The sequence below is a fragment of the Watersipora subatra genome, chromosome 11 (assembly GCF_963576615.1).
Source record: "Watersipora subatra chromosome 11, tzWatSuba1.1, whole genome shotgun sequence".
Classification (NCBI taxonomy): domain Eukaryota; kingdom Metazoa; phylum Bryozoa; class Gymnolaemata; order Cheilostomatida; family Watersiporidae; genus Watersipora; species Watersipora subatra.
The window spans coordinates 37,238,875-37,258,828 of NC_088718.1; the positions used below are offsets into that span (position 1 = coordinate 37,238,875).

At 37.4% G+C, this 19,954-nt stretch overlaps 1 protein-coding gene across 1 annotated transcript in view; it reads left to right on the forward strand.

The window, feature by feature from the left end:
• Nucleotides 1-19,656, forward strand: part of LOC137408032 (PR domain zinc finger protein 1-like) — a 68,222-nt gene extending 48,566 nt beyond the window's left edge. The window contains exons 7-16 of the mRNA XM_068094422.1: nucleotides 10,998-11,183; nucleotides 11,754-11,999; nucleotides 14,298-14,407; nucleotides 15,020-15,187; nucleotides 15,440-15,547; nucleotides 15,879-16,021; nucleotides 17,378-17,554; nucleotides 18,275-18,411; nucleotides 18,641-18,795; nucleotides 18,988-19,656. Coding sequence (XP_067950523.1) covers nucleotides 10,998-11,183; nucleotides 11,754-11,999; nucleotides 14,298-14,407; nucleotides 15,020-15,187; nucleotides 15,440-15,547; nucleotides 15,879-16,021; nucleotides 17,378-17,554; nucleotides 18,275-18,411; nucleotides 18,641-18,795; nucleotides 18,988-19,146 — 1,589 coding nt within the window. The 3' untranslated portion in view covers nucleotides 19,147-19,656. The remainder of the gene's footprint in view (nucleotides 1-10,997; nucleotides 11,184-11,753; nucleotides 12,000-14,297; nucleotides 14,408-15,019; nucleotides 15,188-15,439; nucleotides 15,548-15,878; nucleotides 16,022-17,377; nucleotides 17,555-18,274; nucleotides 18,412-18,640; nucleotides 18,796-18,987) is intronic.
• The last annotated feature ends 298 nt before the right edge of the window (nucleotides 19,657-19,954 follow it).

Below are 19,954 nucleotides of genomic sequence, written 5' to 3' on the forward strand. Positions count from 1 at the left end.
GTGTGACTGCTAAAGCAAAAATTCAGTCTTTTTAAAATTCGTAATTTGAAAAAACATGTTTATGTAAAGTAACAATGTAATCAGATAGTTTCGCTTTTGTAATTTTAAGCTCCGCCTATATGTATTAACTGGGTTACCATTTAACATTAGCTCGTAGATGTAGCCATCAAGCAAGCGCGTTTTCCTCATCCTTTGATATCCACTTCACCAATGGTGACAAATGGCACCACGCCGCATGGAATTACTCTGAAAGTGTCTTTGACACTGATATCAGTATTTATTCACCTCAATACCTGAGAGCGTCTGCCTGCCGATATGACTGACTGACCAAAGGTGTCCTTTATTAAATACTAGGAAGGAAATATAAAAGAGTTCGCTTTTGTGATAGAAATATCTTTGGTAAATGTTTATCACAGAGTTGAGGCTTTATGTTATATGAAGGTGTCTGATGCCACAGATAAGTAAGCAGGTGACATCAGCAGTGGAAGTGACATTTGTTTGCAGGTGTTGTTTTTCTTGCTCCTAAGGATGAACTTACACAGAATTTTATTAAATTTTGACCAGAATGTATTGTTATTTTTCTATCATTTGCGATTGTTTTTGGTGTTTAAGGTGATCTGATTGCCAGGACGTCTCTAGATTAAAATCAACAAACCTTGATTGCAGTTAAAAGGTCATTTTCAAGCGAAAGTGCAATATCACGTCTATGGTAGTAAATAGACCAACTGAGTGGAGAATTGTAATTCTGCAACTTGAATGCAATAGCCGATATTAGCTATAGCAAATATCGCGACTAGTGACATCGTTTTGAACATATTTCTTTCTGATCATTTTAACCGCGATCAAGTTTTGTTGATTTTAGCCGTGAAACACCCTGGCAGTCAGATTATATCAAACATTAAAAACAATCGCAAGTGATAGAAAAATACCCATACTTTCCGATGAAATCGTCTAAAAAATTTTCCAAACTCATCTTTAAATGGTCCCATAGGGCTGATAGTTGTCTGCCAGCTTGATTTATCTCCTATGGTTTTGATTGCAAAGCAGTGCTACACTCATCACATTGTTAAGGTCAAGCGCCTTCCCTTAACTGGCTACTGCAATCCACCCCTGTTTCAGGCAGAGAAAGAGTGTATGAGTTCGAAGTGAATAAGTTTGTATTTGACTGTAAGCGCCACAATCAATGTACAACAGAGGCATTCACAACTCCACTGGGAGCCTGGCCCATCTTGCCAAGTCACCCAATTTACTACCATATAAAAGGATGGTGGATATGTACAAAAACAAATAAAAAACATAGCACACGGTCGAAACTGAATATAATAATAATATAAGAAGAAGTATAAGTATGATTAAATAATTATTGGCGTCGCCGATTAAAAACGTACAGAGTAATAAGAAATAAGCATATACAACAGACAGGGGAGACGAATCACGATATTTAAAAGGACAAGAAAGTATAAATCATATAGGAGTAAATAAAGTAAATGCAACGTCCGCCACAACATGTCAGTTTATCTTGAAGAGTTTTAACTGAACATCAGTTTTTTTGAGAAATTTCACTGATGCTTAGACGATAATAAGGGTCAGATCTCTAGTTCATAGCATTTGAAAACCAGCTGGACGTTGCCAACAGCTCCTCGACTTCTCCTTTGGCATAGTTGAATCCCTGAAGCTATACGCAAGTCCCAAATCGCTGTTCTTTAAGCAATTATATATATTTGGGGAGAAATTAATATTTAAATATTATACAAATTCAGATAGCTGTGGAGAGGTGGGAGTTGGTTATGGCTTATTCTAAAGATGGCTCCTGATTCGTTTTTGCATATTTTATAATATCTAGTTGGTTAAAATGTCTGTAGCTTGAAGCTGTGCGCTGTCAAATGGCTTGATCGCCACTGAGGGTTGTTTTTAAGTTATTTATGCCTTTTCAAATTCTTTGATTTCTCGCAAGGGATCTGTAATTAGTTGAATCCTGGCACGTCTAAGCAAGTCTATGAGCTCTTTTGCATAACTCTAAAAGAATTACCATATCTCTCCTATGCGTTTTCCTGACTGACTAATTACATTTTGTGTACATATTGATTTTGGTTAATCCTTGATACATCTCATTTATTCTAAAAGCTCCTAGGCCCAGACATCCTGGGTTGAAATAAAACTTACAAAATTTAGATTGAAATGAACATTTTTTGTTCCATATTCAGTCATAAAAATGAAAAGCAATATGTCTGAGTAGGCTGTAGGGTTGGTACTATATAGCAATAAAGATAGTTATTCGCTATATTTCTGTTGTGCAAATTTGGAGTTGTGGGCACATTGAGTTAGCATGCGATACGTGTTTCAATAAACTTTCACATGTTGCGGATCAATGCTGGCATTTTATTAAAAAATATAAGTAATTCTACTCCAGAGGTCAAAGCGGCAAACTTCTGTCTCATTCAGAAGCACGCTTTCGAAATAGGAATGACTGAGATGTGGAAAATGTTTAAAATGGAATAGCTTGCTCCGCATTTTCTAGCACATCTCCAAGTGTCGTTTTCATTTCTCGCAAGAATGAAATATTTGAAAAAAATTTGTGAGTAACAAAACTCGATTGACTCTGGTTTTTGCCGTTTCCATCTGGCGCACACCTGAATGGGCACGCAGCTAGTGTGTCACTTCAGGTAAAAAAGTGCAAGTGGTGTTCACCACAGCTGTTTAGTTGTAGTAGAAATGATATGGCCTGATGATTATACTAAAAACCGACGATGCCGTATTCAGGTGTTTAGGCTAAAATTCAAACATTTGTCACACGATAACTCAATGTACGCACAATTCCAAATTTTTATCATCGGCGCAATGAAAACGGTGATTCAATGGCCTTACCGACTGCTGAGATGCCCATCTACAACAGCTTCTGACAACAGCGTCTGACGACAGCGCCTGACGACAGCGCCTGACGACAGCGTGGCAATTTCACTTGAAATACTAAAATAGCAAATCTGGCTATGGTGGAATGTGATGGGTTATAGTGACCGCATAGCAGTGTTGCAATAGACATGTAACCATGATGTACACATGGTCACGACATACTGCATATCTAGTCTTGATGTAATATGCATGCAATGATTTTACCTGGTAAGGGACCTTTAGTCATAGTACAATTGATAGTATGAGATTATAGACACTCATCTGTGTTATATAGACACTCAACTGTGCCATATGGACACTCAATTGTGTTATAGAAACACTCAACTGTGTTATATAGACATTCAACTGTGTCATATTGGCATGCAATTGCGCTACACTAGTCACTCAGTCATACTAAAATAAACATGTAATCGTGCTGCATTTGGCATGTTATCTCGGTATTGTAGGCATGTGAGCTTACATGTAACATATTTAAAATAGAGAATTATGCAGTCTAGAAGGTAGTGTACAAGCTACTCGTCTAACTTGAGAAATTATCATAACATACCCACTTTAGTCATAACATACCCACTTTAGTCATAACATACCCACTTTGGTCATAACATACCCACTTTAGTCATAACATACCCACTTTGGTCATAACATACCCACTTTGGTCATAACATACCCACTTTGGTCATAACATACCCACTTTGGTCATAACATACCCACTTTGGTCATAACATACCCACTTTGGTCATAACATACCCACTTTGGTCATAACATACCCACTTTGGTCATAACATACCCACTTTGTTCATAACATACCCACTTTGGTCATAACATACCCACTTTAGTCATAACATACCCACTTTGGTCATAACATACCCACTTTGGTCATAACATACCCACTTTGGTCATAACATACCCACTTTAGTCATAACTTTTATGTATTTTGCCATTAAATACTTAATATATAACAAATCTTTAATATATATTAAGTATTTGTTAGTAAATCAAGTAATTTAAACCTGCTTTGAAGATGAATTTACACAAAATTTTAGTAGATTTTATCAGAAAATATAAGCATTTTTCTATCATTTGTGATTGTTTTATGTTTCTGGTGAATTTGTTTTTGGTGATCTGGCTGCCAGGGTGTTTCAAGATTTAATTCAATAAAACTTCATCATGGTTAAAATGTTCAAAAGAAAAATATGTGCTGTATGACATCACTAGTTGTTATCGTTGCTATAGTTGATATCGGCTGTTGCTTTAAAGTTGAGGCGTTACGCGTCTCTATTCTGTGGGTCTCTCTTATGCCTACTCTGATACATCTGTTGGTCTTATCTACCTCACACTTCATCCTATCTTAGTCAAATCAACTGTTCTACTCAGATGCCAAAGAGAGTCTTCTTCCCTCACATCAGACTATCGATTTCTACGCTATAGGTTTTATCAAGCCATTTTTGTAGTTGGTCTGTTGAAATAGAAAAACTGTATAAAGTTGAAATCCTCCATGTATGATTAAAACTGCTTTAGAAGTTATCACATATCTTATCGGTTACCAAATGATGGCAAGTGATAAATAGCTATATTTTAGCCCACAATCTGCACTTGGCCACCCCAGGAAACATAGTGCATGGTTTTGGTCGACCAACAATGATCGCGGTTTGAATATCTACAATCACCAAATATAACACTATCTCATCACTTTTGAGGCTAGTTGGCACTTCTCCATACGTTCACTTTCACTCGTTGAGGCTACACTTTATTGCTTTGCACCAAGTGCCAAGGCATGATCAGTTTGCATCTTCCCACAGGTGCCCTCTCCGCTTGACAACGTTAACCAGGTGCTTTTTGCTAGATTTATTAATTTTGCCAGCATTAAAATATTAAATAATTTTTTTCAATTACATGCAGAGTTAATAAGTGTAGGATTACGCAGGCATTCCATAACGTAATGCGTCATCAATGTCTACGGGTACTGGGTTACTTCTCACTTTCGACAGCTTTTAAATATAGGAACCTGGGCAATAGCTAATGCTTGGGAAGCTTCTTTTGTTCTGAGAATATTAAATACGTCTTAGCAGGGTGAAGGAGTGAAACTGTCAAGTCTCATCAAATTATTAGATAACTTATTTTAAACAAGAGTCTTCTAGTGCGAATCTGTGCGCCCCTCTGCATCTGGTGTAATCTCACCAGAGTACTTCCACATTGCGGTAGAACCAAAGTGAACGAAACACTTCCTAGTGCTTGACACAAAACTCGTAGCTCTACGAGTCAAATCAGTGCTCCACGAGAGACATCTACATGTCACGAATTCTAGAGTCTTTGTCAATTCTTCTATAGTTGTATCTACATGTTGTCACGAATTCTAGAGTCTGTCAATACTTCTATGGTTGTATCTACATGCTGTCACGAATTCTAGAGTCTGTCAATACTTCTATGGTTGTATCTACATGCCATGAATTCTAGAGTCTGTCAATACTTCTATGGTTGTATCTACATGCCACGAATTCTAGAGTCTTTGTCAATTCTTCTATGGTTGTATTTACATGTCACGAATTCTGGAGTCTGTCAATACTTCTATGATTGTATCTACATGTTGTCACGAATTCTAGAGTCTGTCAGTACTTCTATGATTGTATCTACATGCCACAAATTCTAGTCTTTGTCAACACTTCTATGATTGTATCTACATGTTGTCACGAATTCTAGAGTCTGTCAATACTTCTATGATTGTATCTACATGCCACAAATTCTAGTCTTTGTCAACACTTCTATGATTGTATCTACATGCAACGTTTAGCTGGAGTAGATCTAGGTAAAGGGAGCTCATCACAAGTGCTACGGAATCATACGGTGATCAATCCTGACTAATATGTTCCAAATATTTAGTTGCAAATTATACAAGCATTGTATAAATTGGAAAAGAATGCTTTTATCATTAAATTTGTGAATTGAAATTTTGACATTCTGTTCTAAACATCAACTTGTGATTCAGCATGAAGAATTACAGGTAGGGGCTGGTAGGCAACCTCCTACCTGTTGTATGGTGCCTAACACAAAGAGTGGCTGTACTGGTTGCATATAATATAAGTAACTAGAGCGTGTGCAATTTTCTTGTCTCGCTAGAAACAAACTCATTGTGCATGCAAATTGTGCCAACCTTTTGAGTAAATCATTTTGTTTTTTAATTTGTAAATGATGTCATATTTGACCTAATTCTCATCTCTACGTTTATCACAAACTCAAGAATCTGATCAAAAACTTTTGACATAGGCCTATCCTCCTTTTATCTGTTTTAAAAAATGTATTTTATGTGAACAATGTATTTTTAACCAGTTGGTTCAACATTTTCATAAAGCTTTGTAACAAAATTTGTTTGATTTGATGAATGAAAACTCAATTTTGAAATTTATTGACATTTATTAAAATAATTTGGAAAAACCAGTAGGCCTACATGGTTCATATTCTCTGAATATGGTTTCAAAGGGTGCATATTCTGTTGTGAACTTACAAAATGGACTCATTAACCCCTTTTTGCAGTAACAGCTTTCTATAAATAGCTGTTCATTTGTTATTGATTGATTGTTAATCAGTCTCAAGTGATCGGGTGTCATGGGTTCTGAGAAAGTTAAGTAAACTTCGTTTTGCAAATATGGACGCATTTCTATGCGCGTGTCAAGTGAAGACTCACATCTGTATCACAAATTCTTTGTTGTTATATCATCTTTCATCTTGATTTCATATATATCATTGGTATAGGGTAAACACAGAGGTAAGACAGATTGGTAGGCTACAAGCTACAGGGTTTACCTGTGAGAAGAAATTTTCCGGAAGCAGTCGGCCACCTGGCGTGTATTTGAATGGGCCAAAAAATAGTGTTGCACACCATTGCTGCGCTTTGGACAGTTTTGTTGATGACAGCATGCCATTTTTCGCGGTAGTCTTTTTCGAACATCCTAATTTTCGTATAGAAGTCTAAAATAAGCTGCTGAAATAACTCGTACGACAAAACGCTAGCTAATTTACACCTTTTTAAAATTTAAAAAGAGTGCCTTTATTACAATCACGTTTAACACTTAATAGTGGTCAAAGGCGAAATAATTTTTGAATCGGTATGGCTGATGATCTTTAGTTGGCTAGCTTGCCATGTAAAAGGGGAAAGAGTAAGCTATGTCATCCAAGCATGCTGCTGCTCTTCGAGTGCCCTGCAGGACTGACTCGCATGACCTCCGTCAGCGTCTAGCCATGAAATGAACAAAAGACTTGCAAAACATTGGCAAGACAAATAAAAAAGAGCGTAATACTAAATGATGGCTGACCCTTTGACTGATCATTCCAGCAGTACATTACATCATTGCTAGCTGCACCCAGGTCACCTCTGTTTTTTAATATCACTTTATTGTATGTGACCTAAATATGAGTAATGTCTAGCGCTGTCTCACACCAAGTATTCAAGTCACATTGGTATAAATGACTTATGTGTATAGTGGTGAAATCATTTTACCTTTTTCTTTAGTTCTTATGTCTGTGGAGGTAAGAATATGTCATTGACTCTCTACAGGCAGAGGTACCAGCATTTTAGTGAGTTTCTATATTGAGAGATCGTCTGCTCCTAGATTCATCTGCCGTCTTTGTCTGTTCACTCACCTTCAGCGTAGCTCTTATCTTACCATCGTTTCCTTTCAACATGCTGGTGGTGTAGGCGTTGTCTGGCTACATATTCACTATTACTAAGTTTCCATATAGCGAAAGCGCAGCTACACCCCATGTGGTGCTGTAATGCCATCATGGAAACAGCTGCATCGCTCTCATTCCGTCTTGATTCAGTGTCGCTATTTGGAAGTGGAACACCCATGCGATGCGCCATCTTTGTGTTATGGAAACTGCCTTAGCGAACAACGGCGTCATACTTGTGCGATTGTATAGGTTTTGTATGTCCTGTTGCTTCATCTGTAGAAATTTCTGTTGACATAAGGCGTCGCTCAACCATCGCTGTCCTATAGAAACATGATTTGTCTGTTGGCCCAGCGTAGGGCTCTGCCACTGGCGTACCTAGGTGCCGCTACACCACAGCTGTTTGGTAACTTGTACAGTAAGTCATTGACTTACAATCTATCCGACATACGTACACCAGACTTTACGACCACGTTCGTGGCAAGGCCAGGCAGCTCAGTGCGAGGCCTTGCGTAAGCAGTTTTTTGTTATTTTCATTAAGCTTTTTCATCTTTTCGTAAGGGCAAATTTTTTCTGCCACACGATATCAGCAATAATTTCTCTCGAAATTAAAATTTGACAATATGTGTACTGATTATATACATTATTAAGAGGTATACGTTACTCGCCATGGCAAGTTCAGCGTTATCCGTTATGGTAAAAACAGATTCGCAAACAAATAAATGATGAAATTTTAGTTAGAAGTTTGAAGTTTACTAAAATACATACTAAAACTTCCTTCAAGTATGTGTTTAGTAAGCTAAATTCATTTAAGTTAGATCAGAGTCGACAGAATATACAGAATCGACTTACGTCCAAATTGTCTTGCGACTGGCCGACCGGAACCAAATGCAGTCGCAAGTCGACGACTTGCTGTATATATATACTAACTCTAAAAATATCCTCCAATAGCAAGGAGAAAAGATTGCTTGATAAACTGCTTATTTTAAAATACTATTATTATGGAACTAAGGTTAGAATAACTAATATACTTCATGTGTCTAAAATTGCAAGCAAGTCCTGCTTTCTGTTCAAAGTGCTCATATCATAGCAATTAGTTTATCGGCAGCCTGTAGACAGCACAGTTTATTTAATTGTTTATCACTACTGAGATTAACTCTGTTTTCTGCTGTTCTTATTCTAAAATTAGAGCTAGTGGAGAATTTTGTGGCAAAATTGACATTCTGCAAGACATTCTGCTGTGGTATGCAGTCCTATACTGGTCTGCTGGCTAATTATAGATATTTTAATACTTTTACCTGCTGTCTAAGTGAGTCAGCGACAACCCTTCCAGCATCTCCGTTTGTTGTAGACATTTGTTTAAGAGTTAAACATGGGAACTTATTATCCGCGACTTTATATTTTTTTACATAATATTGTTTTTTGACCGTAGACTACCAACTACTAAAAACTTTCCAAGTGGTAAAATATACTTGCGCTGATAACAAAATACTGAGATATGAATATGTCTTTGGTGCAGCTCAAAACTACAGAATGTGGAGTAGATTTTTAGGATGTCTGAATACAAGTTCTCTGCATTTTGGGAAGAAATTCAGCGTTCACACTGAAGTTTGAATCTTGTGTTTTCATGACTTAAAGATTAATCAATTTCAATTTTTATATCACCTTTGAAGGAATCTCCAAATAATAGTTGACACTATGACCTTCCTGCAAAGCATATAACATAGTTTAACCATTGGCCAGCTTTATATAAATAACATTTCATATTGGATCCTTCTCTTATGGAAAATAACATTTCATATTGGATCCGGTTCTCCTATGGATTGAGCACCCCCTTTGTACACTTAATTTTCAAGCAAGCATTTTTATAGTAGTTTTACAGCAAAGTTTCTTTGTAGAAAAAAACTTTTAGTTGGTTTGTCGCTACTAACGCTACTCGATTTTCATAGCATTTCTTTGATCTGTATTTGTCTCTAACGCATTGATTAGCTTAGTGGCCTTTTGTGTGTTACTTTGCACTACCAAAACCTTTATCTCGATTTCCTTAGCCATTTTCTTTCAGGCAGAAAGGCATGTCATAGCCACATAGCCTTCCTAGCTATTCCTTTTCCTTCCTGTACCACAATCTTTAATGTCTTGCACGAGATGCCATTGTCTTTACAACAGTAAAGTTATCAGCATTGTGATTGCTTTATGCCTCTGATTTCCATTCGTCCATTGGTTTGGTCAGTCAAGCGTCTTGCCGTGTCTTCTTCAATTATCTAGCTTAAATATAAGGCAATATATCTTCATTTGCCTCCCTAATTAATTACCAGCTGGCTTCACAATTAAACTGCGCTTTTCTGACGTTTCTTTTGACGGCTTAACTTTCTTATCACTTTTGTTTCATCAACGTCTCTTTTCTGCACAAGGTATGGATGATTTTTGATTTTTGTTTTTTTGCAACAAAAAAATCTTGCTTTCAACTCACCATGTTTATTTTACTCCCTTCGAAGCATCAAGCGTACAATAATCACAGAGTCAGTTTTTTATAACATCTGCTGCATAAGGTTGGGTTGTTTTTTATTTCGTTTATTTTGCAACTATTAAAAACTCGCTCTCAAGTCACCTGGTTCATCATACCATTCTGTCACTGTCACGTATGCTGTAATCATAGAGCCACTCTTCTAAGGGTCTGCACTTTTTCTACAGATACGCAGCATAAACTGTAGAGTAGCCGTTCTCACTGGCTGCCCGAGAATCTGCAAAAGTAATTTGGTTTTGGTGGCGGGTTCAGCGAGTGCAAGAGTTTTCTACTGCACTCCAGGTCAGTGCTGTGAAGCCATGGAAATCCAACTCTACCAGGGTTCCACTTCTTTATTTGACATTCTTTGTATATTACGGATGGTTTGGGTACTTTTATGGTAATGCAACACGTGTTCCTCGCTAGCCTAGTCGTATAATTAAGTATTTTTTATTGTAATAAATTAGTTTTAATAATGGTGGATGGACAAGGAACGTTGATCTGGTTGAGTACACCGATATACTCGCTGATTACTTAACCCCACTTTCATTTCACGTACAACTCTCACCATAGCTAGCAGCGCACTTACCTCTGTCTCCATCTACTCTCTATAAATTAATAAGTGCTTGTATCTGGGCTTCATTCCTAAACTGAACTCGTGTGAGGTAGTCAGCTAATCTTTACAGGTAAGGATGTATGTTATCTTGGTCTTTTAAGGGAAGCTCACTGCAATGCGTGGTTGGTTGCAACACCTTTTTTCTTGTATATATGTGTATATATTGTTTGTGTTAATATTTATGAATGATAGCCTATATATAATTTCGTTCACAAATGTTCTTTACTTTAGGAACTGACAACGAAGCATATCGGTAAAGAACTGGCAGTTTGTATTGTTTTTACAATTGGAATAAATCTTTTGAAGGAAAACTCAACTGCCTTGCGCAGCCGTCTACATTATCGACAAAGAAAATGAGAGCCGATGGTCCTCTCCTACCTATGAACTGCTACCTGAAAGATAACGATTCAGCCTTTCCACATCTACAACCGTTCGGAGGTGTATCACCCAATAGTCTGCCTTCAATCCCTCAGCTTATGTACTCGAAAAAGGGTTAGTAACTTGATAGATCACAGGCTATTTTGTAGTTATGTTGCAATAGGACAGGATTAAAGCTGACCGATAGCAGTTTTTGAATTTGTAGCTGCAATCATTTGAAATAATCTGTAAAGTGAATTGTAGTTTTCCATAATTTGGAAACATTTTATTTCATCTTGAATTAAGATAAAAATAATTAAATTATTAAGCTAGCCGCTTCAAATTTAAGAGTAATAATATTGACAAGAAACTGTATTATTTTTATATTTCATATCATGATATATTAGTTGGGATTATTTACTGTTTGCTTGCCTTACTAGCAGTTATTGGTTGATAGCCAAAAGATAATATTCTGGTATTTAAAATTGAAATTCTTTGAATTACTGTCACTATCAGTACGAGTATCTGGTTCAAGTTCTAAAGACATCGTAAGAGCCTATTGATAATCTTGAGCTCTCTCTAGATGTTGACTTCGATGTTCTAGCAGACTAGGATTCTTTTCATATTTACATCGGCTTTGCTAGCCTTAATAGCCGTTTAGCGTTTTGTTAGTACTAAGGCTAACGATCTAAATGTCTAATTTAGATCTAAACTTGAAAATCGAGTTTCCCACACCGCAAGTTGACTTCCATAAGCTTCCACACAAAATTTCTGCGGAGGGAAAACATTCCCCGGTAAACACTCAAGCCAACGCGGCGATAGTGACATCATCAGACAAGATGGCGAGATTACCTGACTCTATGAAAGGCCATTGTCTGGCAGCTCTGCCATCAGCAATTCTATCCCAAGTTTACGCACACATGCTGCCAGGAGTGACACCTTTTTGTAATGGTAAGTTTGGGCTTAGCCTCAGATTTACAAACCATTTGTCTGCAAATTTCAGATTTCCCAAATGACTTGCACGGCCTTAATATAAATAGCATATGTTAGGTAAAACAGGAAGTATCAGAGTGCTTTATCAAAATATCTGGTGCAGAAAAGAGGGTTAAAAAACAAACAGCTCACTAGCAGGCTGGTGTTGAGCTCTCCCGACACTACATGTCAGATGTTTCAGTGACTGTTTCCTTTGCGTATGATAAGCGAAGATGGGTGATGTCAGTTATACATCTTAACAAAAGGAAGCTGTCAAAAATTGAGGTCGAGTGGACTCATTGACATAACTTGTATTTACCTTTTGAATATTATTTATTTATGACAATGGGGTTTCTCATTCGCATTCTAAATTATTGAAAATTAGCATATCCCACAAAGAATGTATTTATACAGCAGAGCTAGTCTCCGTAGCAGGGCGGTGTTTGGTTCTCACACAGAGTTGAGATCAGAGGAAGAATGATATGCGTCTTTTTCTCTTCGTTTGGCCACTTTCTATTTCCCTAACGGCGACAGCCGGAGCAGGTTTCTGTGAATGCTAACCGCGAATGACAGGAGCAGAAAGTTTCTGTTGACATACCGCTATGCACTGAATGCTTACCACGTTAATAGCCTTATATCTCTCCTTTACCACTCCCCCTTTTTCCTTCTGACCACAGCATTAACTCTCTTCACCATTTAGTATTCAATCTATTTCTCATATCCTATTCATGGTTGAATTTTAGTTAGAAATGTTTCCTCTGAGCTGTGTGTCAGTCTTTAAATAATTTTATTTAGAATATTTATTTTAAATAATAAGGTTTATTTTAGATTGGTTTGCTAGAAGTTTGAAGCTATCATGTAATTGCCTGACTCTCACTGTTATTTTATATATATTTCATTCTTTTCCTGTCCGCACCTAATTACCTATCTCTGCGCAGGTGTTTCAATTGAGCTTTTTGATTGGTTTACAAATTCTTGTACTAAATGACATATTCTTTAAAATTTATTCATAAAACTCTATTAGAAGACTGTATGAGCTGAAATCGGTTGAATGTTAAAAAATTGATGAAAAAACTTATAGTCGTACTATGATTTTTGCATTTCGGCCAACTCCGGAAAAGGGATTGACAGTTTTCTACGCGCCTTGTCATCGTTCTTATTGGCCTTCTAAATGTTGACAAGGCCTTGAAAGGTTTTTAGGTTTATCCTGGGGTAAACTGAAACCAAGTTCTGTTTGGAGATTTGGCATTCGTAATAAGAGCTGACTTCCAGTTTGACAACCAACAAAAGAATAAGAAAGTTTTTAGTCACAACAACATCAGATATATCTAGAGTGGTCCGCTACACAATTCTCTTACTTTTCAACATCTGACCAGCCACTGAAACATAATTAGAATGATATTTAGTTCGCTTTGGTCTTTGGGTCATCCTCTGTCCTCCATTTCTGCGCAGCTTCCTCTATCTCGAGACAATTTCCCTCTAGGCCATTGTTAGCCTAGGGGCTGAGGTTTCTGCAAACCAGAGTTTAAAGGAATGTTGTATTATGGGTGTGTTTGCACTCTGCTACTCCTGATATCTGCACCAATATTCCTCTCTTTCTCCATACTTAAATTACTCTATGAAAAAAGATTGAGGTGAAGGTGTTAGTTTGGTGTCAGCTCATCACGGGCTGCACCGAATAACCCAGTGGAGACGCGATATTTTTACCACGCCGAGATTGATAATGGTAATCGACCAGCGCTTTCACTATAGTGTACTGTACTTGTATTTGATGAATGCTTCCAGCGCTCTGACCTCATAAATACTTTTGATTGGCTCGGATGCCATCCCCATTCCTCCCGGCAAGATTGATCCAATTAAAATTAAAAGTTATTTGATGAGTCCACTCCGCTACTATGCGTAATGAGCGCTGGTGTGCATTATGTTATGTAATGGAAGTTCCTGATGAATTGGGTGAATCCCAGCTGGTGTATAATGTGTTAAAAATGTTCGAAGGAATTGCAGATGAAAGGATTTCAAATGAGATAATAGCCGATAATATGAATTGTTATTATAGGTAAAAGGTTAATCGTACATCTGAATCTTTATTATTTAATTAACAATTCATGTTATTTAAACATTAGACCTGCTTTTAAATCACTGATGGTCATCGTTGATGTCTTCATTTCCATCTATCCAATTAAACTTAATAGCTACAAATTGGGCTATTATGTTCCTCTCAGACTACATGAGTTTAAAAATTTACCTAGATTGATAGCTAATTGATATGTTTTTTAGGCTCTGCGCTGTCTTGGCCAGCAACAGCGCCATCCCCGGCAGCGCTGTATAATCCAAACACCTACCACGCTGCCATGCATTACCTACATACGTCACGACTTCTTCATCAGGTAAGGCTTGCCTATGTCCATGAAAAACTCTATGAAGTTACATTGCCATTTTTATCTGTCACAGATTAAAGATTTTATCTTACTTATAACGTAGACCTGTTTGGATTTGTTCACCAGCATCGAGTCATGGAATGTGTGTGTCTGTGTGAGTTTACTGCCCTGTAATGAGATAATACATCATCATATAAAAAGACATAATATTAGCAAACATTAGGAACTGGCAGATAGATTAAAACTGAAGACAAGGCAGCCCAAGCAATCCCATTTTGCTAAAGCGCAATTTCAATTTTGTATTATTCTTTTGTTTAAAGATGTACTTAGACAAAATTTCAGTAGATTTTATCAGAAAGTATCAGTATTTTTCTATCATTTGCGATTGTTTTTGATGTTTGAGGTAATCTGATTGCCAGGATGTTTCAAGATTTAAAACGATTGAAAGCTCAAAATGCCAATACTTGCTGATAAAACCTACTTAAATTTGGTTTATTTTTAGTATATGTCTTTAAATTTACCGCACTGATCAGTTTCTGTAACTTATCTTTTTTGATTACATTCACTGTCAGCTTCAACACTTACGGCAATCTATGACATATTTTAAACATTTCTATTTAGATGCAGCAACAGGCGGCTCTCCAGTCTACCGCTCAGCTCTCCGGCCTCCCTTCCCCTCCCGTATTCCTCCACTCTCCTCCTCAGATGAGGAGCCCAGACATGCCCGGACAGCCCCTGAATCTTACCAAGCCCAAACAAACAGGCCATGCTCCTCGCTTTGACTTGATGGTAAGTCGACACTGCACACTTTTTCTTGTTAAGCTGCTTACCTTGCTCTGAGAGTGTTGTATCGTGTCAAGGACATAACAAAGTTCACTTTGGGATCGGAGCTTTCGACTTGTCTGTTTTGAAATGTCTTGTCTAACGTTTTAGAGCTTTACAGCTGGCATAACTGTTACCTTATTATGTTTAATAATTATTATATAGATATTATTATTAGTTCAAGTTTTCATGTAACATTATGGGTTTATATGATTACAGGGTCGTGGGTACAAAAGTCTGCCATACCCTCTGAAGAAAAAGGATGGAAAGATGCACTATGAGTGTAACGTCTGCTTGAAGACATTTGGGCAGCTGTCCAATCTCAAGGTAACTTTTGACTGGCTTACATCGGGTCAAACTGTCCTCCGATAGGGAAAGATAATGTAAAAGCATTTTGGAGAAGAGCCTTGGGCTTAAGTTTGTTATGCTTCATGGCTTAATTATTTTTTTAGCAAAGTTTTTTGTTGTTTGTCTGTGTATATCTGCTTGTGGAAGCCTATATATTGCCATTAGATGTGATGCCATTAAACCTACTGTAGTTATATTATATTTTCTTTTTAAACTTTATAAAGAACTGACTATTTAGGTTTGTATTCTTAAAACTGATCTCCGTTTTAACGAATGTGTATTTAAACTAAATTGGTTTGGTATATTTTAGGTACACTTGCGAACACACACGGGCGAGCGACCATTTTCCTGCAAGACTTGCGGAAAGGGTTTCACGCAGCTCGCCCATTTGCAGAAGCACAATCTCGTGCATACCGGAGAGAAACCACACGAGTGCGCAGTCTGTAAAAAAAGGTACATATAAATCTATATTATATTAATTTTCTATATATACAGAGCAGTTATTTTCCTTTTAGTTGTTAACCTACAAAATCATAATTTACATTCTATTGTACATCCGGGTAGGGTATGGAGTACTTTAAAATTTGTGTGGTTTGGTATAGATAGTGCTTCAACAAGTGCTGGCACTTGACTCTCCCGGCCTATTGTTGCAGTCTAAAATGATTTCGATACTCCTTGACTGGAAGTGTTATGAAGTGAATCACAACACGTCTCGTCGGGGCTTCACACTGCAATGAATAGATCATATCTCATCAGTTTATGTTATCACCTCTCAACATTGAGGGCTGGCTCTATGGCCACCCATCAAGGCCTCGGTGTGGTACAATGGCTATAGCTCGCTTTACCTCCTGTTTATGATCGGAAACCCTTTGATGTGTTATAAACACTTTCATCTAGAGCGTAATTAGCTGTCCCATCGGTGCCGTCGAGAGAGCGAACTGGCCACAGTCTCGTCTCTATGGCTAGAGAGCTCTGTGACCCGAGATGCAGACTGGCTTTAGGTTTTTATGGCGGGCCTGGCAGTGAGAGTATGGGAATTGTGAGAGATTAGACCGAGCTTTAAGCTTTTCTGTGAGTTTTTCAACAGATGGGTGTAGACTGCATAGCGCTGAATTAAATTAGTTTTTTATATAATATGGAGCGTATTTAATGCGTGTCATTTGTGTTCAACATCCCACCCTCTTACCGTCTTCAAGGATATTATGAAAGTACTTAAAATATTTAGCCGATGGTCCTAACGGTTTCATTTGTTGAGTGATCGGGTCTTGGCTTATGCCTCTGTCATGTTTCACTTCGGATTATTGGCTATAATCAGTGAATGTGTTTTGTAAACAAACACAAGAGTGAAGTCATTAAGAGCCTTTTACTTACCGACCGCCTAACCACCTTGAGGATTGAGTTTCTCACTGAAACGGGATGCTTACATTCCTCTCTTAAGGTCGTCCTCAGAACTAAAGCTAACCTTAGTCACTCTGATTCACCCTGTCATCCGCTTTCTAGGCGAGATTATTACTATTCACACTACTTCAGATAACAGAAGTTTTACAGGACACAGGTTATGATTTAGCCTATAACATTTGGTCTCTCGTTTTTTGCAGTATGTTATCCGAGTTGCGGTTCTGTAATACCAAACATTTAAGCTTTCTCTTTTGCATGTCATTGACTTCTTTGGTCCTTAAAACTCTACGGCAGGTGTGAGTTGGTCTTACATCGAGGGCGTGGTCGTGTCAAGGTCGTTCGACTTTAGCTTTTCAAAACATCAAGAACGGCGTAAATGTGGTTCTTCATTGAGTTCTCTATCAATTGCAGATTCAGCTCGACGAGCAACCTGAAAACACACATGAGGCTGCACTCCGGTGAGAAACCATTTCACTGCAAAATGTGTCCAGCAAGATTCACTCAGTTTGTGCATCTGAAGCTCCACAAACGCCTCCACACTAACGAGAGGCCATACGAGTGTCCCAAGTGCAACAAAAAATATATCAGGTACTTGGGCTAGCCGAACCATACTTTCGCTTTGACCTGTTTTACTTTAAAAAATGTATAGTTGTGACCGGGGCAGCAAGAGATAGATAGCATGTCGGGAGAGTTAATTATAGTAGATGAAGGATTTGTTAGTGCGCTCTGCAGGTGTATGCAGCAACCTTAATTTATCGACTTTTATATCAATCAATTACCTTATTGATTGCACGTACTAATCAAAAGCCATCATGACTGGTCATGTCTCGGATTGTTGAGGTTACTCAGATGTGTGACCGATGTAGCGTTCATTTATATCTCAAACGTGTTAATTAAATAGTTGTGAACAGATTTCACTGATTTGCATAAAATGCAACTGGTAATAGGTTGTGATTAGGAAGGTACTCGGTGGCACTGCAGATTTCAATTCGTCTCTCTTGCAATTGTTCTGATTATGCTAGTTGGTATGCGTAGAGATTTTCAACTCCCCTCGTATTTGCTATTCCGGCACCTAAAACTTTGTGCTGCCAAATCCTAATTGTTGATTTTTATTTGTAATATATTAAATATTATTCTCACTCTTGTCGCTGGATTAAATTTTATTGTTAGTAACAATGAAGTTTAGTCCCATCTTCAAGTCAGTCATAATTTAATTGGGTCAAAATGTTTGTATAATATAAATTTGTGATGTATGCTTATTCTAAATATTATACGATGTTTGCTTTTATCATAGTTTTCTTTTGACAGCGCGAGTGGCCTAAAGACACACTGGAAGGCATCCAATTGCATCAGCGCTGAGTCAGTTGTCCAATTCAGCCATATTTTTGAGACGGCTAGCCATGAGGCTAACTTTCATGAGACAGAAGAATTTAAAATGGACACCGGTAAGTGAACCTAGGGTTACTCTCATTTCATTGGAGGTGTTGAATCATTTCACACCTGTATGAATCATTGTTGCTTTACTGGCCCTCATTTCATTGCAATCTTTCTTACAGTTTTGTGGCCAAATTCGCTTCGCTGTCGACTTTATCAGCAGTCTATGAAGCTTTGACACGGAGTTGTGGTTTATATAGGCCTTATAAAGCTATTCTGAAGTATTCTTTTAAATTGCAGGTTGTGAGAGTGACATGCCTCTGGGTCAGTTTCATACAGTTCATTCATCGGATATGAGTTCTCCTCCTGAGTTCAAGGAAAGGGCTGGTAGTAGGAGATCATCTACTGCAGAAGATAGGTCTGACTGCGAGATTGACTCCAGTTCAGCGTATGAGGTAAGAAGCAGGCTCACTGGTCACCTTTCTTGTTTTCAATCTTCGATTTCCACAAATGTTGAGTAAAATTCGCTCACAATCTGTATTGCTAAACTGTAAAATTTAGTTTTCACTTTTTTAAAAATCTAAGATTATCTGTCTTTACATGAAATTGTCATTTAAGTAAATGGGCTCTAATTCTTATAATTACAGGCAATGGATACCAGCTCAGTACAATCAGCACAATCTTCAGTGACAGAGAAAGAGTTGTTGTCTCCATTAAGATACAGCGGAGAAGGCAACTCCTACCACCTTGTCAAGCCTAGGCATTTATATATCAACCATAGCGTAGATAGACTGACAGCTTCATAACAAGCCTAGAAACTCTACATATTTCTATTTTCGTACACTATTGTAAGTTTTTGTCGGTGATCCTCTAGTCACGTAATCTTTTTCCTTTTATCTTTCTTTTCACATCTTTTACCGTTATATTTATTCTTGCCACATCAAAACTTATCAACAATTTATATCACGCTCACTTCCTGTTCAAGTTTATGTATACCAGTAACTATGACAACTAAGTGCACTATTTTTCTTAGGGTGTTTGAAACAATGTTAAAAGTTTATAAACAGCCGGTAGATTTAAAATATTTCTTTTATTTTTAATATATCAAAAGATCTCAGCATGTCAGCAGCCACATTCTGGGCAACTGTATATACATGCTTCAACTGCTAATCGTTACCGTATTGATATTATTTAATCTGTACAGTTTTGTTATATCGTGGGGTTGTCTACTCAGCGGAGAAATAACTCTCGAGGTCATTGCTAGATCCAGGGCATGTTGTTTCCATTTATTGTGTTTGACAATGCTTCGTAATATCCAATAAATGTAAACCATGATTCAAAGTGCTTTTTATCAACTCTAACAGTTCTATAATATGTTCTGTATAATGATGCTAGCAAAATGACATAGACTGTTTCAATACTGAAATACCAATAACATATACACAATAACATTTGCAAGTCTGAAACAAATGAATTTACGCAATGTCAAGGTGCCTTTTATGCCGAACAAATGGCACTGAAGTTGTGCAAAAATCTTTAAGCATAGATATGACAGCAAAATGTTAGAGACATAAGGTTGCCACGAATTTAAAATTTTAAATTCACAAGTAATTT